Genomic DNA, 27,569 nt, shown 5'->3' on the forward strand with positions numbered 1-27,569 from the left:
CATCCAAACCATAATAAAACACTAAAAAGGAATTGAGTTGTCCCTTTTCATCCTTCACGTGTTGAGCAAGCCGTTTTCAAGTTTGGGCACAGCTGAAATAATTATAACACCTAGACAACTTGACAGTAATTGTATATGTATCGATGTAATGGTAAATGCATCCATGAACTGTGTGTGTTCTGTTGGGGGACCAGGGTTGGGGAACACTGTTGGGGGTACTGGAGGACCAGGGTTGGGGACGAGAGTTGGGGGTACTGGAGGACGAGAGTTGGGGGGTACTGGAGGACCAGGGTTGGGGACCAGAGTTGGGGGTACTGGGGGTCCAGGGTTGGGGAACCCTGTTTGGGGTACTGGAGGACCAGGGTTGGGGGTACTGGAGGACCAGGGTTGGGGGTACTGGAGGACCAGGGTTGGGGGTACTGGAGGACCAGGGTTGGGGACCAGAGTTGGGGGTACTGGGGGTCCAGGGTTGGGGAACCCTGTTTGGGGTACTGGAGGACCAGGGTTGGGGGTACTGGAGGACCAGGTTTGGGGGTACTGGAGGTCCAGGGTTGGGGAACACTGTTGGGGGTACTGGAGGACCAGGGTTGGGGGTACTGGAGGTCCAGGGTTGGGGAACACTGTTGGGGGTACCGGAGGGCCACGGTTGGGGGTACCGGAGGACCACGGTTGGGGGTACCGGAGGACCAGGGTTGGGGGTACCGGAGTTGGGGACCAGGGTTTGGGGGTACCGGAGTTGGGGACCAGGGTTTGGGGGTACTGGAGGACCAGGGTTGGGGAACACTGTTGGGGGTACTGGAGGACCAGTGTTGGGGAACAGGGTTGGGCGTACTGGAGGACCAGGATTGGGGGTACTGGAGGACCACAGTTGGGGAACACTGTTGGGGGTACTGGAGGACCAGAGTTGGGGGTACTGGAGGACCATGTTTGGGGAACAGGGTTTGGGGAACACTGGTCTACAGCAACCAGGGCAGGGGATTCAGGACAGGCAGAACTGTGACTGACACCAGAGGAGCGCAGGGAGGATTGGGCTGGAAATGGCAACGCTTCATGTCGTAGATGTTGACAGTGAATACTCTTCTATGGGTTTAGGACGGTTGATGACTGAGTAGACAGTTCCAAGCTCAGGAAACAGGGCTTGAGACCAAATTAGGATTTATTGAATTTTTTTTTTTATTACGAGAAAATGGTACAGTACATCGAGGTTTAACTCTGTAAGAGCATTAAATTGTAGCTTCCTTAGACAAAACAAATCACTTTCAGCAACCATGTAACTGTCCTTGGTTCTCTGGTGGAACACTGGTGATGCCTAATTATCCTGTCCCCAGACCAATGACTTTTCAACAGGAGGCAGGGTGACTTGGGCTGGGGTGTACGTGGGTTGGAGTCCCCCACTAGCAGTAGGCCAATTATTACAGGTGGACTAATGTCATACAGAAGATTTCACGAAAATATACTCTTCCTTGGATCTAGTGTCACGCCATATCCATTAAAGACATAAATAGATTAATCTTTCTCAGAATGGGGAATGACATATTTCTGGAAATGCAGTTAGTAGATAAATGACCAAGATAATAGCTGAACATCTTTCTGAAGGATACCATGTATCCTTATTTTATTTAGATGAGAAAGAAACCATTTTTAGCGTAATATCTACTGGCCTTCACTGAAGAGGAAACTGAAGTCCAATGTTGAAAAAAAAAATACTAAAGTGAAAGCTAGTCACTTCCTACAGCAGTCATCTGTCCATAGATCAGGCCTGTCTGTTCCTGCACTGAGGAATGGAACATCTGTCCATAGATCAGGCCTGTCTGTTCCTGTACTGAGGAATGGAACATCTGTCCATAGATCAGGCCCGTCTGTTCCTGTACTGAGGAATGGAACATCTGTCCATAGATCAGGCCTGTCTGTTCCTGCACTGAGGAATGGAACATCTGTCCATAGATCAGGCCTGTCTGTTCCTGCACTGAGGAATGGAACATCTGTCCATAGATCAGGCCTGTCTGTTCCTGCACTGAGGAATGGAACATCTGTCCATAGATCAGGCCCGTCTGTTCCTGTACTGAGGAATGGAACATCTGTCCATAGATCAGGCCTGTCTGTTCCTGTACTGAGGAATGGAACATCTGTCCATAGATCAGGCCTGTCTGTTCCTGTACTGAGGAATGGAACATCTGTCCATAGATCAGGCCTGTCTGTTCCTGCACTGAGGAATGGAACATCTGTCCATAGATCAGGCCTGTCTGTTCCTGTACTGAGGAATGGAACATCTGTCCATAGATCAGGCCTGTCTGTTCCTGCACTGAGGAATGGAACATCTGTCCATAGATCAGGCCTGTCTGTTCCTGTACTGAGGAATGGAACATCTGTCCATAGATCAGGCCTGTCTGTTCCTGTACTGAGGAATGGAACATCTAATTCATAGATCAGGCCTGTCTGTTCCTGCACTGAGGAATGGAACATCTAATTCATAGATCAGGCCTGTCTGTTCCTGCACTGAGGAATGAAACATCTAATTCATAGATCAGGCCTGTCTGTTCCTGCACTGAGGAATGGAACATCTAATTCATAGATCAGGCCTGTCTGTTCCTGCACTGAGGAATGGAACATCTGTCCATAGATCAGGCCTGTCTGTTCCTGCACTGAGGAATGAAACATCTAATTCATAGATCAGGCCTGTCTGTTCCTGCACTGAGGAAGGGAACAGTTTTGGCTCATTCATTTCCCTCCTCTCCCCTGGAACTATTCCCCAAGTCGTTGCTGTAAATGACAATGTGTTCTCAGTCAACTGACCTGGTAAAATAAGGTTTACATAATATACAACAATGTTCTCAGTCAACTGACCTGGTAAAATAAGGTTTAAATAATATACAACAATGTGTTCTCAGTCAACTGACCTGGTAAAATAAGGTTTAAATAATATACAACAATGTGTTCTCAGTCAACTGACCTGGTAAAATAAGGTTTAAATAATATACAACAATGTGTTCTCAGTCAACTGACCTGGTAAAATAAGGTTTAAATAATTTACAACAATGTGTTCTCAGTCAACTGACCTGGTAAAATAAGGTTTAAATAATATACAACAATGTGTTCTCAGTCAACTGACCTGGTAAAATAAGGTTTAAATAATATACAACAACGTGTTCTCAGTCAACTGACCTGGTAAAATAAGGTTTAAATAATATACAACAATGTGTTCTCAGTCAACCGACCTGGTAAAATAAGGTTTAAATAATATACAACAATGTGTTCTCAGTCAACCGACCTGGTAAAATAAGGTTTAAATAATATACAACAATGTGTTCTCAGTCAACCGACCTGGTAAAATAAGGTTTAAATAATATACAACAATGTGTTCTCAGTCAACTGACCTGGTAAAATAAGGTTTAAATAATATACAACAATGTGTTCTCAGTCAACTGACCTGGTAAAATAAGGTTTAAATAATATACAACAATGTGTTCTCAGTCAACTGACCTGGTAAAATAAGGTTTAAATAATATACAACAATGTGTTCTCAGTCAACTGACCTGGTAAAATAAGGTTTAAATAATATACAACAACGTGTTCTCAGTCAACTGACCTGGTAAAATAAGGTTTAAATAATATACAACAATGTGTTCTCAGTCAACCGACCTGGTAAAATAAGGTTTAAATAATATACAACAATGTGTTCTCAGTCAACCGACCTGGTAAAATAAGGTTTAAATAATATACAACAATGTGTTCTCAGTCAACTGACCTGGTAAAATAAGGTTTAAATAATATACAACAATGTGTTCTCAGTCAACTGACCTGGTAAAATAAGGTTTAAATAATATACAACAATGTGTTCTCAGTCAACTGACCTGGTAAAATAAGGTTTAAATAATATACAACAATGTGTTCTCAGTCAACTGACCTGGTAAAATAAGGTTTAAATAATATACAACAATGTGTTCTCAGTCAACTGACCTGGTAAAATAAGGTTTAAATAATATACAACAACGTGTTCCAACAAAAACATGTTTTATTGTTTTATTTGTACAAAGACAAGACATTTATAACCATGGACATTCTACAGCGTGTTGTGTTCTACTTGGGTCCCAGCATCTCGTGTGGCTTGACCCAGGCGTCAAACTCTTCTGCTGTCAGGTATCCTAGCTTGATAGCAGTTTCCTTGAGATTTCCTCCCTCTTTGTGAGCCGTCTTGGCAATCTTAGCAGCCTTGTCATAACCTGTTGAGAAGATGGAGAAGGGATGAATTCAGACGTTAAAATACTGAAGCATCATTAAGACTGAGACGGTTGACAAACCATGACCTTCTACTTCCTCAACGTCTAAACACTGAAGACCTGAGCCTCAGAGAACACAATTAAGGAACCAATAGCAGACCCTCGAAGACGATATACAGTGGGGTAAAAAAGTATTTAGTCAGCCACCAATTGTGCAAGTTCTCCCACTTAAAGATGAGAGAGGCCTGTAATTTTCATCATAGGTACACTTCAACTATGACAGACAAAATGAGAAAAAAAATCCAGAAAATCACGTAGGATTTTTAATGAATTTATTTTCAAATTATGGTGGAAAATAAGTATTGTATGTGGTCGTGACAGTTGGCGGTCCCAACCGAGATCTCCTGGGTTCTGTAATGTCCCAACCGAGATCTCCTGGGTTCTGTAATGTCCCAACAGAGAACTCCTGGGTTCTGTAATGTCCCAACCGAGAACTCCAGGGTTCTGTAATGTCCCAACCGAGATCTCCTGGGTTCTGTAATGTCCCAACAGAGAACTCCTGGGTTCTGTAATGTCCCAACCGAGAACTCCAGGGTTCTGTAATGTCCCAACCGAGATCTCCTGGGTTCTGTAATGTCCCAACAGAGAACTCCTGGGTTCTGTAATGTCCCAACCGAGAACTCCAGGGTTCTGTAATGTCCCAACCGAGCTCTCCTGGGTTCTGTAATGTCCCAACCGAGATCTCCTGGGTTCTGTAATGTCCCAACAGAGAACTCATGGGTTCTGTAATGTCCCAACCGAGCTCTCCTGGGTTCTGTAATGTCCCAACCGAGAACTCCAGGGTTCTGTAATGTCCCAACCGAGAACTCCTGGGTTCTGTAATGTCCCAACAGAGAACTCCTGGGTTCTGTAATGTCCTAACAGAGAACTCCTGGGTTCTGTAATGTCCTAACCGAGAACTCCTGGGTTCTGTAATGTTCCAACAGAGAACTCCTGGGTTCTGTAATGTCCCAACCGAGAACTCCTGGGTTCTGTAATGTCCCAACCGAGAACTCCTGGGTTCTGTAATGTCCCAACCGAGAACTCCTGGGTTCTGTAATGTCCCAACCGAGAACTCCTGGGTTCTGTAATGTCCCAACCGAGAGCTCCTGGGTTCTGTAATGTCCCAACCGAGAACTCCGGGGTTCTGTAATGTCCCAACAGAGAACTCCGGGGTTCTGTAATGTCCCAACAGAGAACTCCGGGGTTCTGTAATGTCCCAACAGAGAACTCCGGGGTTCTGTAATGTCTGACCGGAGCCAAGAGGGGAGACAGGTGCAGCTGGGTCTGATGGGGATATCTGTTGCTTCCTACGTCAAGTTAACACTCCTGTAACGCCGCTGTGGCCCTCTGGGGGGGAGGGGGGGGGGCTCCTGTTAACCACAGTGTCTGACAGGGGAGAGAGGACATGACACTATCTCCACTCCCACCAGCAGACTCCCTACACACTAAGCCACCAGACAGAGGGTGGACTCCCTACACACTAAGCCACCAGACAGAGGGTGGACTCCCTACACACTAAGCCACCAGACAGAGGGTGGACTCCCTACACACTAAGCCACCAGACAGAGGGTGGAATCCCTACACACTAAGCCACCAGACAGAGGGTGGACTCCCTACACACTAAGCCACCAGACAGAGGGTGGACTCCCTACACACTAAGCCACCAGACAGAGGGTGGACTCCCTACACACTAAGCCACCAGACAGACTGGACTGTCTCAGTAGGACTCCATCTACTGCAGTAGACAGACTCACTGTGCTGTAGAGCGAAACATCTCATTGACAATACTCACATTACAGTCTGGTGGATCTCAGCACTGTTGAAACGTGGGACTGTGAGTTACTGCCCTCTAGTGGTTACAAGTGAAAGACTGATGGATAACCTGTTGATTTCTCCTGCAGTTGTATTCTGCACAGTAAATCAAATCAATGTATTTATAAAGGACTTCTTACATCAGCTGATATCTCAAAGTGCTGTACAGAAACCCCAAACAGCAAGCAGTGCAGGTGTAGAAGCACAGTGGCTAGGAAAAACTCCCAAGAAAGGCCAGAACCTAGGAAGAAACCTAGAGAGGAACCAGGCTATGTGGGGTGGCTCTTCTGGCTGTGCCGGGTGGAGATTATAACAGAACATGGCCAAGATGTTCAAATGTTCATAGATGACCAACAGGGTCGAATAATAATAATCACAGTAGTTGTCGAGGGTGCAGCAAGTCAGCACCTCAGGAGTAAATGTCAGTTGGCTTTTCATAGCCGATCATTCAGAGTATCTCTACCGCTCCTGCTGTCTCTAGAGAGCAGGTATCTAGATCTCGTTCATGACTTTTGGTCCCCTGCTGTATGTACGTACACTACTTGGAAGCACGTACGGTACTACGACACATACCTATGTGTGGGTTGAGGGCGGTGACCAGCATCAAGGACTCGTTCATGAGTTTGTTGATCCTGTCGATGTTCGCTTCAATGCCCACCACACAGTTATCAGTGAAGGAGACTGAGGCATCCCCCAGCAGCCTGGCTGAGTTCAACACGTTCTTAATCTGGGAGGAGGAGGAGAGGAGGAGTTACATTATGACTGAGGCATCCCCCAGCAGCCTGGCTGAGGTCAACACCTAATCTGGGAGGAGGAGTTACATTATGAATGAGGCATCCCCCAGCAGCCTGGCTGAGTTCAACACTTAATCTGGGAGGAGGAGAGAGGAGGAGTTACATTATGACTGAGGCATCCCCCAGCAGCCTGGCTGAGGTCAACACTTAATCTGGGAGGAGGAGAGAGGAGGAGGGGGAGTTACATTATGACTGAGGCATCCCCCAGCAGTCTGGCTGAGGTCAACACTTAATCTGGGAGGAGGAGTTACATTATGACTGAGGCATCCCCCAGCAGCCTGGCTGAGTTCAACACTTAATCTGGGAGGAGGAGAGAGGAGGAGTTACATTATGACTGAGGCATCCCCCAGCAGCCTGGCTGAGGTCAACACTTAATCTGGGAGGAGGAGTTACATTATGACTGAGGCATCCCCCAGCAGCCTGGCTGAGGTCAACACTTAATCTGGGAGGAGGAGAGAGGAGGAGTTACATTATGACTGAGGCATCCCCCTGCAGCCTGGCTGAGGTCAACACTTAATCTGGGAGGAGGAGAGACACACACACACATAGGCACTGACACACACACACACGATAACATAAGCACTATATGTACACATGGATTTAGTACTGTAGATATGTGGTAGTGGTGGAGGAGGGGCCTGAGGGCACAGTGTGCTGTGAAATCTGTGAACGTAATGTAATGTTTTTAAAATTGTATAAACTGCCTTAATCATGACGGACCCCAGGAAGAGTAGCTGCTGCCTTGACAGGAACTAATGGGGATCCATAATAAACCCCAGGAAGAGTAGCTGCTGCCTTGGCAGGAACTAATGGGGATCCATAATAAACCCCAGGAAGAGTAGCTGCTGCCTTGGCAGGAACTAATGGGGATCCATAATAAACCCCAGGAAGAGTAGCTGCTGCCTTGGCAGGAACTAATGGGGATCCATAATAAACCCCAGGAAGAGTAGCTGCTGCCTTGGCAGGATCTAATGGGGATCCATAATAAACCCCAGGAAGAGTAGCTGCTGCCTTGGCAGGAACTAATGGGGATCCATAATAAACCCCAGGAAGAGTAGCTGCTGCCTTGGCAGGAACTAATGGGGATCCATAATAAACCCCAGGAAGAGTAGCTGCTGCCTTGGCAGGATCTAATGGGGATCCATAATAAACCCCAGGAAGAGTAGCTGCTGCCTTGGCAGGAACTAATGGGGATCCATAATAAACCCCAGGAAGAGTATCTGTCTGCCGTGGAAGGAACTAATGGGGATCCATAATAAACCCCAGGAAGAGTAGCTGCTGCCTTGGCAGGAACTAATGGGGATCCATAATAAACCCCAGGAAGAGTAGCTGCTGCCTTGACAGGAACTAATGGGGATCCATAATAAACTCCAGGAAGAGTAGCTCCTGCCTTGGCAGGAACTAATGGGGACCCATAATAAACCCCAGGAAGAGTAGCTGCTGCCTTGGCAGGAACTAATGGGGATCCATAATAAACCCCAGGAAGAGTAGCTGCTGCCTTGGCAGGAACTAATGGGGATCCATAATAAACCCCAGGAAGAGTAGCTGCTGCCTTGGCAGGAACTAATGGGGATCCATAATAAACCCCAGGAAGAGTAGCTGCTGCCATGGCAGGAACTAATGGGGATCCATAATAAACCCCAGGAAGAGTAGCTGCTGCCTTGGCAGGAACTAATGGGGATCCATAATAAACCCCAGGAAGAGTAGCTGCTGCCTTGGCAGGAACTAATGGGGATCCATAATAAACCCCAGGAAGAGTAGCTGCTGCCTTGGCAGGAACTAATGGGGATCCATAATAAACCCCAGGAAGAGTAGCTGCTGCCTTGGCAGGAACTAATGGGGATCCATAATAAACCCCAGGAAGAGTAGCTGCTGCCTTGGCAGGAACTAATGGGGATCCATAATAAACCCCAGGAAGAGTAGCTGCTGCCATGGCAGGAACTAATGGGGATCCATAATAAACCCCAGGAAGAGTAGCTGCTGCCTTGGCAGGAACTAATGGGGATCCATAATAAATACAAAGTATTGTCTCAGTCCACGGTGAAACTGGCCTATTAGCATCATCTTAGTCCACGGTGAAACTGGCCTATTAGCATCGTCTTAGTCCACGGTGAAACTGGCCTATTAGCATCGTCTTAGTCCACGGTGAAACTGGCCTATTAGCATCGTCTTAGTCCACGGTGAAACTGGCCTATTAGCATTGTCTCACTCAAAGGTGAGACTGGCCTATTAGCATTGCCTTAGTCCACGGTGAAACTGGCCTATTAGCATTGTCTTAGTCCACGGTGAAACTGGCCTATTAGCATCGTCTTAGTCCACGGTAATATCAGTTCTTACCATCATTGGCTTGAAGACGTTAAGCTCAAAGTGTCCGTTGCTGCCTCCGATGGTCACAGCCACGTTGTTTCCCATAACCTGGGCTGCTACCATGGTCATGGCCTCACACTGGGTGGGGTTAACTTTCCCTGGAAGATATACATACACATAGTTAAAACCCTGTGGGTCAAACCCATATTAGTTAAAACCCTGTGGGTCAAACCCATATTAGTTCAAACCCTGTGGGTCAAACCCATATTAGTTCAAACCCTGTGGGTCAAACCCATATTAGTTAAAACACATATTAGTTAAAACCCTGTGGGTCAAACCCATATTAGTTAAAACCCTGTGGGTCAAACCCATATTAGTTAAAACACATATTAGTTAAAACCCTGTGGGTCAAACCCATATTAGTTAAAACACACATTGGTTAAAACTCCATGGTTAAAACTCATATTAGTTAAAACCCATATTAGTTAAAACACAGTGGTTAAAACCCCATGGTTAATACTCATAGTGGTTAAAACCCCATGGTTAAAACTCATAGTGGTTAAAACCCCATGGTTAATACTCATAGTGGTTAAAACCCCATGGTTAAAACTCATAGTGGTTAAAACCCCATGGTTAAAACTCATATTAGTTAAAACCCATATTAGTTAAAACACAGTGGTTAAAACCCCATGGTTAAAACTCATATTAGTTAAAACCCATATTAGTTCAAACACAGTGGTTAAAACCCTATGGTTAATACTCATAGTGGTTAAAACCCCATGGTTAAAACTCATAGTGGTTAAAACCCCATGGTTAAAACTCATATTAGTTAAAACCCATATTAGTTAAAACACAGTGGTTAAAACCCCATGGTTAAAACTCATAGTGGTTAAAACCCCATGGTTAAAACTCATATTAGTTAAAACCCATATTAGTTAAAACACAGTGGTTAAAACCCCATGGTTAAAACTCATAGTGGTTAAAACCCCATGGTTAAAACTCATATTAGTTAAAACCCATATTAGTTAAAACACAGTGGTTAAAACCCCATGGTTAAAACACAGTGGTTAAAACCCCATGGTTAAAACTCATAGTGGTTAAAACCCCATGGTTAAAACTCATATTAGTTAAAACCCATATTAGTTAAAACACAGTGGTTAAAACCCCATGGTTAAAACCCCATGGTTAAAACCCCATGGTTAAAACTTATAGTGGTTAAAACCCCATGGTTAAAACAGTGGTTAAAACCCCATGGTTAAAACCCCATGGTTAAACCCCATGGTTAAAACCCCATGGTTAAAACCCCATGGTTAAACCCCATGGTTAAAACCCCATGGTTAAAACCCCATGGTTAAAACCCCATGGTTAAAACCCCATGGTTAAAACCCATGGTTAAAACCCCATGGTTAAAACCCCATGGTTAAAACCCCATGGTTAAAACCCCATGGTTAAAACCCCATGGTTAAAACCCCATGGTTAAAACCCCATGGTTAAAACCCCATGGTTAAACCCCATGGTTAAAACCCCATGGTTAAACCCCATGGTTAAACCCCATGGTTAAAACCCCATGGTTAAACCCCATGGTTAAAACAGTGGTTAAAACCCCATGGTTAAACCCCATGGTTAAAACCCCATGGTTTAAACCCCATGGTTAAACCCCATGGTTAAACCCCATGGTTAAAACCCCATGGTTAAACCCCATGGTTAAAACAGTGGTTAAAACCCCATGGTTAAAACAGTGGTTAAACCCCATGGTTAAAACCCCATGGTTAAACCCCATGGTTAAAACAGTGGTTAAAACCCCATGGTTAAAACAGTGGTTAAACCCCATGGTTAAAACCCCATGGTTAAACCCCATGGTTAAAACAGTGGTTAAAACCCCATGGTTAAAACCCCATGGTTAAACCCCCATGGTTAAAACAGTGGTTAAAACCCCATGGTTAAAACCCCATGGTTAAACCCCATGGTTAAACCCCATGGTTAAAACCCCATGGTTAAAACCCCATGGTTAAAACCCCATGGTTAAACCCCATGGTTAAAACCCCATGGTTAAAACCCCATGGTTAAACCCCATGGTTAAAACAGTGGTTAAAACCCCATGGTTAAACCCCATGGTTAAAACCCCATGGTTAAAACAGTGGTTAAACCCCATGGTTAAAACCCCATGGTTAAACCCCATGGTTAAAACAGTGGTTAAAACCCCATGGTTAAACCCCATGGTTAAAACCCCATGGTTGAAACCCCATGGTTAAACCCCATGGTTAAACCCCATGGTTAAACCCCATGGTTAAAACCCCATGGTTAAACCCCATGGTTAAAACAGTGGTTAAAACCCCATGGTTAAAACAGTGGTTAAACCCCATGGTTAAAACCCCATGGTTAAACCCCATGGTTAAAACAGTGGTTAAAACCCCATGGTTAAAACAGTGGTTAAACCCCATGGTTAAAACCCCATGGTTAAACCCCATGGTTAAAACCCCATGGTTAAAACCCCATGGTTAAAACCCATGGTTAAAACCCCATGGTTAAAACCCCATGGTTAAAACCCCATGGTTAAAACAGTGGTTAAAACCCCATGGTTAAAACCCCATGGTTAAAACAGTGGTTAAAACCCCATGGTTAAAACCCCATGGTTAAACCCCATGGTTAAAACCCCATGGTTAAACCCCATGGTTAAACCCCATGGTTAAAACCCCATGGTTAAACCCCATAGTGGTTCAAACCCCACAGTCGACGACCCCGTTCAGCTCTTTCCCCCCCGATCAAACTGTTGTTGTTTTTTACTGTTACAAACTGTTCTACTTGGGCAAATAAACTAAACCAAGGTAGGGCTGTAACGTTACACGAGCTCCAATCACAACCTGCTGAAATCCTACAACAACACAGCTGAACAGAGGTCAACAACACCACTTCTGAGAGGAGGGTAAACACTGGACAGCACCACTTTCAAGGCTCTCCTAAATGTCAAGGCCTTCAGAGGAAACTGTTCTGTAATCAGTCCATCAGTACGATCCCTTCATGTCATGTCAAGGCCTTCAGTAGAAACTGTTCTGTAATCAGAAACATGTCATGGCCTTCAGAGGAAACTGTTCTGTAATCAGTCCATCAGTACGATCCCTTCATGTCATGTCAAGGCCTTCAGTAGAAACTGTTCTGTAATCAGAAACATGTCATGGCCTTCAGAGGAAACTGTTCTGTAATCAGTCCATCAGTACGATCCCTTCATGTCATGTCAAGGCCTTTAGTAGAAACTGTTCTGTAATCAGTCCATCAGTGTGGATCCCTTCATGTCATGTCAAGGCCTTCAGTAGAAACTGTTCTGTAATCAGTCCTTACCCTTTGAAATCCTCCAGAAGTATTTGTCAACATGTTATTGTGCTGCTTTCTGAATAAAGACAGGTTGTGGGTAGCTAGAGAGGTAGTCTGACTAAATACAGGTTGTGGGTAGCTAGAGAGGTAGTCTGAATAAAGACAGGTTGTGGGTAGCTAGAGAGGTAGCCTGACTAAAGGCAGGTTGTGGGTAGCTAGAGAGGTAGTCTGACTAAATACAGGTTGTGGGTAGCTAGAGAGGTAGTCTGACTAAAGGCAGGTTGTGGGTAGCTAGAGAGGTAGTCTGACTAAATACAGGTTGTGGGTAGCTAGAGAGGTAGTCTGAATAAAGACAGGTTGTGGGTAGCTAGAGAGGTAGTCTGACTAAAGACAGGTTGTGGGTAGCTAGAGAGGTAGTCTGACTAAAGGCAGGTTGTGGGTAGCTAGAGAGGCTGTCTGAATAAAGACAGGTTGTGGGTAGCTAGAGAGGTAGTCTGAATAAAGGCAGGTTGTGGGTAGCTAGAGAGGCTGTCTGACTAAAGACAGGTTGTGGGTAGCTAGAGAGGTAGTCTGACTAAAGGCAGGTTGTTGGTAGCTAGAGAGGTAGTCTGAATAAAGGCAGGTTGTGGGTAGCTAGAGAGGCTGTCTGACTAAAGACAGGTTGCGGGTAGCTAGAGAGGCAGTCTTAATTATAGACAGGTTGTGGGTAGCTAGAGAGGCTGTCTGAATGGTTGTGGGTAGCTAGAGAGGCTGTCTGAATAAAGAGAGGTTGTGGGTAGCTAGAGAGGTAGTCTGACTAGAGACAGGTTGTGGGTAGCTAGAGAGGCTGTCTGACTAAAGACAGGTTGCGGGTAGCTAGAGAGGCTGTCTGAATAAAGACAGGTTGTGGGTAGCTAGAGAGGTAGTCTGAATAAAGGCAGGTTGTGGGTAGCTAGAGAGGTAGTCTGACTAAAGGCAGGTTGTGGGTAGCTAGAGAGGCTGTCTGAATAAAGACAGGTTGTGGGTAGCTAGAGAGGCTGTCTGAATAAAGGCAGGTTGTGGGTAGCTAGAGAGGCTGCCTGAATAAAAACAGGTTGTGGGTAGATAGAGAGGTAGTCTGACTAGAGACAGGTTGCGGGTAGCTAGAGAGGCTGTCTGAATAAAGGCAGGTTGTGGGTAGATGGAGAGGTAGTCTGACTAAAGACAGGTTGCGGGTAGCTAGAGAGGCTGTCTGAATAAAAACAGGTTGTGGGTAGATGGAGAGGTAGTCTGACTAAAGACAGGTTGCGGGTAGCTAGAGAGGCAGTCTTAATTATAGACAGGTTGCGGGTAGCTAGAGAGGCTGTCTGACTAAAGACAGGTTGCGGGTAGCTAGAGAGGCTGTCTGACTAAAGACAGGTTGTGAGTAGCTAGAGAGGCTGTCTGAATAAAGACAAGTTGTGGGTAGCTAGAGAGGTAGTCTGAATAAAGACAGGTTGCGGGTAGCTAGATAGTATTTATAACATCTCCTGCTGAAGTAGAGGTCAAGAGGGGGAAGTAAAGGCCTGGACAAAAATACATCTTGAAACCAGACCCACCCTGGATGTGGATGATTTCTGACAGCTGGGAGTTAGGTGGGGTCATGTAGCTCTGTTCAGACAGCTGGGAGTTAGGTGGGGTCATGTAGCTCTGTTCAGACAGCTGGGAGTTAGGTGGGGTCATGTAGCTCTGTTCAGACAGCTGGGAGTTAGGTGGGGTCATGTAGCTCTGTTCAGACAGCTGGGAGTTAGGTGGGGTCATGTAGCTCTGTTATAACAGCTGGGAGTTAGGTGGGGTCATGTAGCTCTGTTATAACAGCTGGGAGTTAGGTGGGGTCATGTAGCTCTGTTCAGACAGCTGGGAGTTAGGTGGGGTCATGTAGCTCTGTTATAACAGCTGGGAGTTAGGTGGGGTCATGTAGCTCTGTTATAACAGCTGGGAGTTAGGTGGGGTCATGTAGCTCTGTTATAACAGCTGGGAGTTAGGTGGGGTCATGTAGCTCTGTTCTGACAGCTGGGAGTTAGGTGGGGTCATGTAGCTCTGTTCAGACAGCTGGGAGTTAGGTGGGGTCATGTAGCTCTGTTATAACAGCTGGGAGTTAGGTGGGGTCATGTAGCTCTGTTCAGACAGCTGGGAGTTAGGTGGGGTCATGTAGCTCTGTTATAACAGCTGGGAGTTAGGTGGGGTCATGTAGCTCTGTTCAGACAGCTGGGAGTTAGGTGGGGTCATGTAGCTCTGTTCAGACAGCTGGGAGTTAGGTGGGGTCATGTAGCTCTGTTCAAACAGCTGGGAGTTAGGTGGGGTCATGTAGCTCTGTTATAACAGCTTGGAGTTAGGTGGGGTCATGTAGCTCTGTTCAGACAGCTGAGAGTTAGGTGGGGTCATGTAGCTCTGTTATAACAGCTGGGAGTTAGGTGGGGTCATGTAGCTATGTTATAACAGCTGGGAGTTAGGTGGGGTCATGTAGCTCTGTTATAACAGCTGGGAGTTAGGTGGGGTCATGTAGCTCTGTTCAGACAGCTGGGAGTTAGGTGGGGTCATGTAGCTCTGTTATAACAGCTGGGAGTTAGGTGGGGTCATGTAGCTCGTTATAACAGCTGGGAGTTAGGTGGGGTCATGTAGCTCTGTTCAGACAGCTGGGAGTTAGGTGGGGTCATGTAGCTATGTTATAACAGCTGGGAGTTAGGTGGGGTCATGTAGCTCTGTTATAACAGCTGGGAGTTAGGTGGGGTCATGTAGCTCTGTTCAGACAGCTGGGAGTTAGGTGGGGTCATGTAGCTCTGTTCAGACAGCTGGGAGTTAGGTGGGGTCATGTAGCTCTGTTATAACAGCTGGGAGTTAGGTGGGGTCATGTAGCTCTGTTCAGACAGCTGGGAGTTAGGTGGGGTCATGTAGCTCTGTTCAGACAGCTGGGAGTTAGGTGGGGTCATGTAGCTCTGTTATAACAGCTGGGAGTTAGGTGGGGTCATGTAGCTCTGTTATAACAGCTGGGAGTTAGGTGGGGGTCATGTAGCTCTGTTATAACAGCTGGGGGTTAGGTGGGGTCATGTAGCTCTGTTAAGACAGCTGGGAGTTAGGTGGGGTCATGTAGCTCTGTTATAACAGCTGGGAGTTAGGTGGGGTCATGTAGCTCTGTTATAACAGCTGGGAGTTAGGTGGGGTCATGTAGCTCTGTTATAACAGCTGGGAGTTAGGTGGGGTCATGTAGCTCTGTTATAACAGCTGGGAGTTAGGTGGGGTCATGTAGCTCTGTTATAACAGCTGGGAGTTAGGTGGGGTCATGTAGCTCTGTTCAGACAGCTGGGAGTTAGGTGGGGTCATGTAGCTCTGTTCAGACAGCTGGGAGTTAGGTGGGGTCATGTAGCTCTGTTCAGACAGCTGGGAGTTAGGTGGGGGTCATGTAGCTCTGTTATAACAGCTGGGAGTTAGGTGGGGTCATGTAGCTCTGTTCAGACAGCTGGGAGTTAGGTGGGGTCATGTAGCTCTGTTAAAACAGCTGGGAGTTAGGTGGGGTCATGTAGCTCTGTTCAGACAGCTGGGAGTTAGGTGGGGTCATGTAGCTCTGTTCTGACAGCTGGGAGTTAGGTGGGGTCATGTAGCTCTGTTATAACAGCTGGGAGTTAGGTGGGGTCATGTAGCTCTGTTATAACAGCTGGGAGTTAGGTGGGGTCATGTAGCTCTGTTATAACAGCTGGGAGTTAGGTGGGGTCATGTAGCTCTGTTATAACAGCTGGGAGTTAGGTGGGGTCATGTAGCTCTGTTCAGACAGCTGGGAGTTAGGTGGGGTCATGTAGCTCTGTTCCACTTAGCTAATGCCAGACCACTGGGACAGATAGTACCCAAGTGTTCTATGCCATCTATGGCATGTCCAAATACTGTTCACTCTTTTCTGTGATCTCTTTCACTCCTTTCCTACTTTAATAATGTCTCCTTAATAATGTTTACATATCCTGCATTACTCATCATATGTATATACTGTATTCTATTCTACTGTGTCTTCGTCTATGTATTACTCATCTCATATGTATATACTGTATTCTATTCTACTGTATCTTAGTCTATGTATTACTCATCTCATATGTATATACTGTATTCTATTCTACTGTGTCTTAGTCTATGTATTACTCATCTCATATGTATATACTGTATTCTATTCTACTGTATCTTAGTCTATGCCGCTCTGTCATTGCTCATCCATATATTTATATTCTTAATTCCATTCCTTGACTTAGATGTGTGTGTGTATAAGGTAGTTGTTGTGAAATTGTTTGATTACATGTTAGATATTACTACACTGTCGGATCTAGAAAAACAAGCATTTTGCTACACTCGCAATAACATCTGCTAAACACGTGTATGTAACCAATCGAATTTGATTTGACAGTGAACTATATCGTGTTATGCTTGACAACAATGGTGAAAACCAGACTACGGAAACTCACCAGGCATGATGCTGCTACCAGGCTCGTTCTCAGGCAGACAGAGTTCTCCCAGGCCAGAGCGGGGCCCGGACCCCAGGAAGCGGATATCATTGGCGATCTTCATCATACTGACGGCCACCGTGTTCAACGCTCCGCTCAGCTCCACCAGAGCATCGTGGGCCGCTAGAGCCTCAAATTTGTTGGGAGCAGTCACGAAAGGCAGACCTGGAGACAGGATGTGACATCATGTAGACAGGTCTTGATAAAAACAGAAACAATTCAAGGTTGACAGAGTATATAATGTCTGACTTATGATAACAGCTGGGAGGGTAAAATGTAGCCATAACACCACAATGCAAACCCTCTGACAGAACCACGTGACTTGGTGTACAGAGAAAACAGGAGAGGACCTAGTGCAGAGCCCTGGGGGACACCAGTAGTGAGACATTAAAGAGGACCTAGTACAGAGCCCTGGGGGACACCAGTAGTGAGACATTAAAGAGGACCTAGTGCAGAGCCCTGGGGGACACCAGTAGTGAGACATTACAGAGGACCTAGTGCAGAGCCCTGGGGGACACCAGTAGTGAGACATTACAGAGGACCTAGTGCAGAGCCCTGGGGGACACCAGTAGTGAGACATTAAAGAGGACCTAGTGCAGAGCCCTGGGGGACACCAGTAGTGAGAAAACGTGGACCAGACATGACTATGATAACCATTATGAAATGCATGTGTGTGTGTGTGTATGTACTGTATGTATGTGTGTGTGTGTGTGTGTGTACCCTCCTGTACCTGTGAGAGAGGCGACAGTAGCTGCTACTTTCTCAGCAAAGCCGATGCGCGTGTTGAGGCCCGTGCCCACGGCAGTACCTCCTGCTGCCAGCTCATATATTCTGGGCATGGCCGTCTTCACTCGCTCAATACTGTACTTTACCTGCTGCACATACCCACCGAACTCCTGTAAAACCAAGAGAAACAGGACAGTTGGTCGGCTGGTAGAAATACATTTTAAATGGCTCATTAGGACAGTTGGTCGACTGGTAGAAATACATTTTAAATGGCTCATTAGGACAGTTGGTCGACTGGTAGAAATACATTTTAAATGGCTCATTAGGACAGTTTGACATCTAGCAGACTAGCATGTTATCACACTAGTGTTGCACGTACAGTACACCGAAACATCTGCACTTTTCCAATACAACACGAAAAACGGGTCGTTACAGCATTTCTGTTACTTTGGTTTCTTCTATCAAAATGTGTCTCACGTTTGGAAATAAAGTAAATGTATTGAAATTAATAAAATTTGTCCAAGTTTATCATTAACCATCAACAGTTATTCGTATTCCCTGCAACTTCCTCAAGAGGCAACGGCAAGGGAATGCCCTTCTGAGTGTGTGTGTACTGTACCTGTCCCAGAGACAACGGCACAGCGTCCTGTACCTGTCCCAGAGACAACGGCACAGCGTCCTGTACCTGTCCCAGAGACAACGGCACAGCGTCCTGTACCTGTCCCAGAGACAACAGCACAGCGTCCTGTACCTGTCCCAGAGACAACGGCACAGCGTCCTGTGTGTGTGTGTACTGTACCTGTCCCAGAGACAACGGCACAGCGTCCTGTGTGTGTGTGCGTCCGATCTTGATGATGTCTTTAAACTCCACAGCCTTGGCGTGCAGGGCGTCGTGGAGGTGTTGTAGACCGGGCAGCAGAACCTCGTGGACCTCTTTGGCTGCTGCGATGTGCATGGCTGTGGGGAACGTATCGTTGGAGCTCTGCAAGAGCAGACAAGAGGTCAACTACAGGTCCATTCAAATACTCTGAAAGACCCAACTATTTACATTAAACACAGATTAAATATCAAACAAACTCTTTGCCTGAGCTTTTCAGATAGCCATGAATAAAAACAATTAACTAAATGCTGCAAACGCTAGAGTCTGTTACCCTTCTGAGGGCAAACGCTGTCGTCTGTTACCCTTCTGAGGGCAAACGCTACAGTCTGTTACCCTTCTGAGGGCAAACGCTACAGTCTGTTACCCTCCTGAGGGCAAACGCTACAGTCTGTTACCCTCCTGAGGGCAAACGCTGTCGTCTGTTACCCTTCTGAGGGCAAACGCTGTCATCTGTTACCCTTCTGAGGGCAAACGCTACAGTCTGTTACCCTTCTGAGGGCAAACGCTGTCGTCTGTTACCCTTCTGAGGGCAAACGCTACAGTCTGTTACCCTTCTGAGGGCAAACGCTACAGTCTGTTACCCTCCTGAGGGCAAACGCTACAGTCTGTTACCCTCCTGAGGGCAAACGCTGTCGTCTGTTACCCTTCTGAGGGCAAACGCTACAGTCTGTTACCCTCCTGAGGGCAAACGCTACAGTCTGTTACCCTTCTGAGGGCAAACGCTACAGTCTGTTACCCTTCTGAGGGCAAACGCTACAGTCTGTTACCCTCCTGAGGGCAAACGCTACAGTCTGTTACCCTCCTGAGGGCAAACGCTACAGTCTGTTACCCTTCTGAGTGCAAACGCTGTCGTCTGTTACCCTCCTGAGGGCAAACGCTACAGTCTGTTACCCTTCTGAGTGCAAACGCTACAGTCTGTTACCCTTCTGAGGGCAAACGCTACAGTCTGTTACCCTCCTGAGGGCAAACGCTACAGTCTGTTACCCTTCTGAGGGCAAACGCTACAGTCTGTTACCCTTCTGAGGGCAAACGCTACAGTCTGTTACCCTCCTGAGGGCAAACGCTACAGTCTGTTACCCTTCTGAGGGTCCAAATAAAACTAGCTACTTCTATCTGGGTGAAAAACAGTTAATTTCCTTCTTCAACATTTAGTATGAAATGAGAAAGCGTTTCTGAATGGTTAGCCCACCTGGCTTTTGTTGACGTGGTCGTTGGGGTGAACAGGGTCCTTGCTCCCCAGCTTCCCTCCGAGGATCTCGATGGCCCTGTTGCTGATCACCTCGTTGACGTTCATGTTGGACTGAGTTCCTGACCCGGTCTGCCACACCACCAGAGGAAAATGGTCATCCAGCTTACCAGCTGCCACCTGGTAAAGGAACATGGACATCAGACCAGAGAGGTCGACATGGTCATCAGACCAGAGAGGTCAACATGGACATCACACCAGAGAGGTCAACATGGACATCAGACCAGAGAGGTCAACATGGACATCAGACCAGAGAGGTCAACATGGACATCAGACCAGAGAGGTCAACATGGACATCAGAACAGAGAGGTCAACATGGACATCAGACCAGAGAGGTCAACATGGACATCAGACAAGAGAGGTCAACATGCCTTAGTCTGGTCCAAGGAACATGGACATCAGACCAGAGAGGTCAACATGGACATCAGACCAGGGAGGCCAACATGGACATCAGACCAGAGGTCAACATGGGCATCAGACCAGAGGTCAACATGGACATCAGACCAGAGAGGTCAACATGGACATCAGACCAGGGAGGCCAACATGCCTTATTCTGGTACAAGGAACATGGACATCAGACCAGGGAGGTCAACATGCCTTAGTCTGGTCCAAGGAACATGGACATCAGACCAGGGAGGTCAACATGGACATCAGACCAGGGAGGCCAACATGGACATCAGACCAGGGAGGCCAACATGGACATCAGACCAGGGAGGTCAACATGGACATCAGACCAGGGAGGCCAACATGGACATCAGACCAGGGAGGACAACATGGACATCAGACCAGGGAGGACAACATGCCTTAGTCTGGTCCAAGGAACATGGACATCAGACCAGGGAGGCCAACATGGACATCAGACCAGGGAGGTCAACATGGACATCAGACCAGGGAGGCCAACATGGACATCAGACCAGGGAGGACAACATGCCTTAGTCTGGTCCAAGGAACATGGACATCAGACCAGGGAGGTCAACATGGAAATCAGACCAGGGAGGTCAACATGGACATCAGACCAGGGAGGTCAACATGGACATCAGACCAGGGAGGCCAACATGGACATCAGACCAGGGAGGACAACATGCCTTCGTCTGGTCCAAGGAACATGGACATCAGACCAGGGAGGTCAACATGGACATCAGACCAGGGAGGCCAACATGGACATCAGACCAGAGAGGCCAACATGGACATCAGACCAGAGAGGCCAACATGGACATCAGACCAGAGAGGCCAACATGGACATCAGACCAGAGAGGCCAACATGGACATCAGACCAGAGAGGCCAACATGGACATCAGACCAGAGAGGCCAACATGGACATCAGACCAGAGAGGTCAACATGGACATCAGACCAGAGAGGTCAACATGGACATCAGACCAGAGAGGTCAACATGGACATCAGACCAGAGAGGCCAACATGGACATCAGACCAGAGAGGTCAACATGGACATCAGACCAGAGAGGTCAACATGGACATCAGACCAGAGAGGCCAACATGGACATCAGACCAGAGAGGTCAACATGGACATCAGACCAGAGAGGTCAACATGCCTTATTCTGGTCCAAGGAACATGGACATCAGACCAGGGAGGTCAACATGGACATCAGACCAGGGAGGCCAACATGGACATCAGACCAGGGAGGTCAACATGGACATCAGACCAGGGAGGCCAACATGCCTTAGTCTGGTCCAAGGAACATGGACATCAGACCAGGGAGGTCAACATGCCTTAGTCTGGTCCAAGGAACATGGACATCAGACCAGGGAGGTCAACATGGACATCAGACCAGGGAGGCCAACATGGACATCAGACCAGGGAGGCCAACATGCCTTAGTCTGGTCCAAGGAACATGGACATCAGACCAGAGGTCAACATGGACATCAGACCAGAGAGGTCAACATGGACATCAGACCAGAGAGGTCAACATGCCTTATTCTGGTCCAAGGAACATGGACATCAGACCAGGGAGGTCAACATGCCTTAGTCTGGTCCAAGGAACATGGACATCAGACAAGGGTACCAAGGCCCAGACCAGTACCAAGGCCCAGACCGGTACCAAGGCCAAGACCAGTACCAAGGCCAAGACCGGTACCAAGGCCAAGACCGGTACCAAGGCATTCATCAGTAGAATGAGGCACCATGGCTAAATGTAACTAGTAGGACTAATGTAGCTAGCGAATAGCTTGATCCCAGATCTGTTTGTGCCGTCTTGCCAACAACACAAACAGGTCTGGGACCAGGCTAGGTAGCAAGGTCTAGTGCTCTGCGTTTTCTCTGTACTGTATCAAAAGCTATAGCTATTCTCTACAGCAGTGTTGCCTAATGTTAGAACTAGACAGGTACCCGGGCTGATCTGTCTAATCTGTGTTAGAACTAGACAGGTACCCAGGCTGATCTGCCTAATCTGTGTTAGAACTAGACAGGTACCCAGGCTGATCTGTCTAATCTGTGTTAGAACTAGACAGGTACCCAGGCTGATCTGTCTAATCTGTGTTAGAACTAGACAAGTACCCAGGCTGATATGTCTAATCTGTGTTAGAACTAGACAGGTACCCAGGCTGATCTGTCTAATCTGAGTTAGAACTAGACAGGTACCCAGGCTGATCTGTCTAATCTGTGTTAGAACTAGACAAGTACCCAGGCTGATCTGTCAAATCTGTGATAGAACTAGACAGGTACCCAGGCTGATCTGTCTAATCTGTGTTAGAACTAGACAGGTACCCAGGCTGATCTGTCTAATCTGTGTTAGTAGACAGGTACCCAGGCTGATCTGTGTTAGAACTAGACAGGTACCCAGGCTGATCTGTTTAATCTGTGTTAGAACTAGACAGGTACCCAGGCTGATCTGTCTAATCTGTGACAGAACTAGACAGGTACCCAGGCTGATCTGTCTAATCTGTGACAGAACTAGACAGGTACCCAGGCTGATCGGTCTAATCTGTGACAGAACTAGACAGGTACCCAGGCTGATCGGTCTAATCTGTGTTAGAACTAGACAGGTACCCGGGTTGATCTGTGTTAGAACTAGACAGGTACCCAGGCTGATCTGTCTAATCTGTGTTAGAACTAGACAGGTACCCAGGCTGATCTGTCTAATCTGTGTTAGAACTAGACAGGTACCCAAGCTGATCGGTCTAATCTGTGTTAGAACTAGACAGGTACCCGGGTTGATCTGTGTTAGAACTAGACAGGTACCCAGGCTGATCTGTCTAATCTGTGTTAGTAGACAGGTACCCAGGCTGATCTGTGTTAGAACTAGACAGGTACCCAGGCTGATCTGTTTAATCTGTGTTAGAACTAGACAGGTACCCAGGCTGATCTGTCTAATCTGTGACAGAACTAGACAGGTACCCAGGCTGATCGGTCTAATCTGTGACAGAACTAGACAGGTACCCAGGCTGATCGGTCTAATCTGTGTTAGAACTAGACAGGTACCCGGGTTGATCTGTGTTAGAACTAGACAGGTACCCGGGCTGATCTGTCTAATCTGTGTTAGTAGACAGGTACCCAGGCCGATCTGTCTAATCTGAGTTAGAACTAGACAGGTACCCAGGCTGATCTGTCTAATCTGTGTTAGAACTAGACAGGTACCCAGGCTGATCTGTCTAATCTGTGTTAGAACTAGACAGGTACCCGGGCTGATCTGCCTAATATGTTAGAACTAGACAGGTACCCAGGCTGATCTGCATAATCTTTGTTAGTAGACAGGTACCCAGGCTGATCTGCCTAATCTGTTTTAGAACCAGACAGGTACCCAGGCTGATCTGTCTAATCTGTGTTAGTAGACAGGTACCCAGTCTAATCTGTCACAACGTTGACAGTCATGCGACCCTCTCCTGTAGTGGTGTGGCTGTTCCCCCTGTATTAGGCACCTCATCAGCAGCCTGCACGATGGCATCAGCCAGCCTCGGGTCCAGTCCGTAGTCCTTGTTGACCTCTGCAGCAGCCCTCTTCAGAATCCCAAAGGCTTTGATCACCTGGATCTGTTGGACACCAAAGACAGTAGTGAGGACATGTGGCGCTACAATGTTTTACTGATACACTACGATACAGGAAGTAACCTCTAGTCTGATCTGAATCTGGGGAAAATAGGACAGGAAATTGTTGCAAGGATGTGTGTCCAATTTGTAGCGAGAGCTAGCTACAATTATCCCCCCCCCATGAGACATGGTGGGACGGGTGACCTACAGCCACAGGGATCCACAGCCGTGTCTCAGGGCTCAAGCTACAACCTGATAGATGAAGTAGCATCTAGTCTGAACTTACTGGCATTCTCTCCGACGGTCCTCCGATCTTGAAGTTCATGGTGGATCTGACTGTCTGAGCCCCATAATACTTGTCAACGGGCACCTTCAGCTCTCCGAAGGTGTCTGCCTCAATTCTGTACTCTGAAGACTGAACAACAACATCGAGACAGTCAAATAGCAAAGATGAAAAGTTAGTCTTGGTTACTACATGGTTAATTGGTTAGAGAGGCATAATCTCAACAACAACAAAAAAGTAGTAGCTAGCTATCTGAACAACAGAACGGTTGTTTCTCAGGCTGACCTATCAGGTGTTTAGATACAGATCTCCTAGCTAACTGTAGGTAAACAAATCCCTACGCAGCCATTTGTACAGTGCTCTGTGCCAGCGGTAGTGTTGGGATGCAGTTTGCCAAGTACCTCGACTCCTCCACAGAGTTTAGAGTATTTTTACTTTAAGTACTTTACACCACTGAGCATAGCCAGTCCACTATGCATAATAAAAGACCATACTCAAAGGCGATTGCTCAAATTTGTTTAATTTTGGAGTATAGGCCATACCAATGTACCAAAGACATCTTAAATCAGTTTGGTTTGATGTTTTTCTGCACTTGGTAATATGTGGAAGGGTATGTATCGTATAACGGCACTATTGGCTTTTTAATTCAGGGTTTTTCTTTCGGCTTGGGCTTGGCGGCTTGGGGCGGCAGGGTAGCCTAGTGGTTAGAGCGTTGGACTAGTAACCGGAAGGTTGCAAGTTCAAATCCCCGAGCTGACAAGGTGTCGTTCTGCCCCTGAACAGGCAATTAACCCACTGTTCCTAGGCCGTCATTGAAAATAAGAATTTGACTGACTTGCCTAGTAAAATAAAGGTTAAATAAAATATGTCTATGGATAAGCATAAACTCTATGTTTATGGTTGTTTTGAATGAATCTACACAGTCCCTAAGTCCAGAACAGACTATGGGAGGGGCACAGTACTACACAGAGCCATGACTACATGGAACTCTATTCCACAGAGCCATGACTACATGGAACTCTATTCCACAGTACTACATAGAGCCATGACTACATGGAACTCTATTCCACAGTACTACATAGAGACATGACTACATGGAACTCTATTCCACAGTACTACATAGAGCCATGACTACATGGAACTCTATTCCACAGTACTACATAGAGACATGACTACATGGAACTCTATTCCACATCAAGTAACTAACAAAAGCAGTAAAATCTGATTTAAGATACAAATACACCTTATTGAACATTGAGGACTTGAGAGAGAGAGAGAGTCACACACACACACACACACACACACCTGGATTGTGTTGTAGTGGCCGGAGGGCACACAATGTATTGTGAAATTTGTTGTAAAATGTATTTTAATTTTTTTTAAATGGTATTATTATGTATATTACTGCCTTCATTCGTGCTGGACCACAGGAAGAGTAGCGGCTGCCTTGTACAGTCTGACTTGTGATGGGACTGTTCACCAAAAGTGAGCCTTTATGTTAGATTCCTAGGGGCTACTTTCACCAACTACCTCGTACCCCTCTACACACTGACTCGCTAAGTCACTCCTTGTATAACCTCGTTATTGCTATTTTATTGAGTCACGTTAACTATTTGCTTTTTTTTTTTTAATTAAGACATTGTTCTTACGTTTTCAATCTGTATTGTTGGTTAAGGGCTCGTAAATAATTGTTCCACGGTCAAATCTACACCTGTTGTATTCGGCGCAAGCGACAAATACAATTTGAACTCCGTGTTTACTTGGTAAGTTATGCAGTGAAAGTTAGCCAGTTAGCAGATAGTTGTAAACTGACTTTGACCTTCTGCCAGCCTGACAAGATAACATTAGCCAAATGACAAGCTTGCTACCAGAATATTGCTGTGAATACTTGTGTTTCTCTTGTTTGACAGACTGCGGTTGTCCTAAAAACAGCATTACTACATTCATGTAAAGCTAGATAGCAAGATGGCTAACTATTTCATTTGAGCTAGTACCACTAACTAACCAATAGTTAGCTTGGCTAACTTGGCTTGGCTATAGTTAGCTTGGATAACTATTAAGGTCATTTGCAGGGCCTGCGATGGACTAACAACTGACTGTAAACCCCGGTAAGACCCCAAAACGTACCATTCTGGAGGAGATGACTGCAGTTCTGTGCTTTGTGTTGGAAAGGCTCCTCTGCAACGCCTGGAGGTTGCAGTTAAATCGCAGGACGTTTCTCAAAGAGAGATACATTGCGTTATTAACCCAGCTGTCCCTTCAGACCAGGGCGGAACTAAAAATGAGCCAACTACACGTCTGTGTTAGGGGGGCGGAAACATATATTTGCAACATTTCTTGTGCACGTGAGGGGGGGGGTATCATTTAAAGCAGCACACCGAATCAAAAGCGATATAAAAATGTTATACTACATTTGACTGTCTTCATGCCGTTGAAACAAGTGACGTTGTTTGATATTACTGTATTTGTCATGACATTTTTAGGCCTTTTGGTTTGTCTAAACTTGTGTTGGGAAAATGCAAATGTGTAAGCGATCGTGTATCCTGTATAGCCGCTAGTGGGCGCTATTTATATGTCTTTTTGACGGATCTCCACGTCAAAAATACTTTTAAATAGCGGACACAAGCGGCTTTCCAGGCTAGAAATCATGCAATGTTGAGTCCTAAACTGCTATCTCTATTAACTGATAGGCACAGAGGGATAGGTGCAGCTACCAATTTAATTGTCTAAACTTGAATTTATGTTTATGTTGTTTGTTGATGTAGCAGTACTAACTTTAGACCGTCCCCTCGCCCATACCCGGGCGCGAACCAGGGACCCTCTGCACACATCAACAACAGTCACCCTCTAAGCATCGTTACCCATCGCTCCACAAAAGCCGCGGCTCTTGCAGAGCAAGGCGAACTACCACTTCAAGGTCTCAGAGCAAGTGACGTCACCGATTGAAACGTTATTACATTGACGCCTGAGAGGAGTCCCCAGATCAGTTTTTCAGAGTTGCCACCAGTCCTGCTTTTACTTGAGCAGGAACATAAAAGTAAGGCATGTGATCCATTAGAAGTTGTGCAATGGAATTATAGACAACTTAAAATATTGTCAGTAAAAGTAGCACTCACTTCTGTCATCATTAAGTGCTTTGAGAGGCTCGTTAAGGATCATATCACCTTCTACTGTGTTTTAGTTAACGCCACTCCGACATTGCTCGTCCTAATATTTAAATATTTCTTAATTACATTGTTTTACTTGTAGATGTGTGTGTATTGTTGTGAATTGTTAGATATTACTACAATGTTGGAGCTAGGAACACAAGCATTTCGCTACATCCGCAATAACATCTCCTAAATATGTGTATGTGACCAATAAAATTAGATTTGATTCGATTTTTAATTATAGATACAGTTCATATGGGTTTAATACCAATTTTCTGTATAAACAGCCTCTACAATATAGCCTCTTCAGTATCACCAGCGAAGCACCATCACACCTCCTCCTC

The 27,569-nt window shown here is 46.2% G+C and overlaps 1 protein-coding gene across 1 annotated transcript; it reads right to left on the bottom strand.

The window, feature by feature from the left end:
- Window positions 1-1,149: 1,149 nt before the first annotated feature.
- On the bottom strand, window positions 1,150-26,376 carry LOC139381756 (fumarate hydratase, mitochondrial-like). The gene is made up of 12 exons (XM_071125503.1): window positions 26,204-26,376; window positions 24,080-24,208; window positions 23,686-23,796; window positions 19,755-19,931; window positions 18,485-18,667; window positions 17,690-17,855; window positions 16,921-17,124; window positions 9,203-9,330; window positions 6,645-6,798; window positions 3,958-4,220; window positions 2,628-2,793; window positions 1,150-1,759 (listed from the first exon to the last, which is right to left on the bottom strand). The coding sequence occupies exons 1-10, from the start codon at window positions 26,309-26,311 to the stop codon at window positions 4,078-4,080; spliced, it is 1,503 nt and encodes a 500-aa protein (XP_070981604.1). The 5' UTR covers window positions 26,312-26,376; the 3' UTR covers window positions 1,150-1,759; window positions 2,628-2,793; window positions 3,958-4,077.
- Window positions 26,377-27,569: the final 1,193 nt, after the last annotated feature.

The sequence above is a fragment of the Oncorhynchus clarkii genome, chromosome 23 (genome assembly GCF_045791955.1).
Source record: "Oncorhynchus clarkii lewisi isolate Uvic-CL-2024 chromosome 23, UVic_Ocla_1.0, whole genome shotgun sequence".
Classification (NCBI taxonomy): Eukaryota; Metazoa; Chordata; class Actinopteri; order Salmoniformes; family Salmonidae; genus Oncorhynchus; species Oncorhynchus clarkii.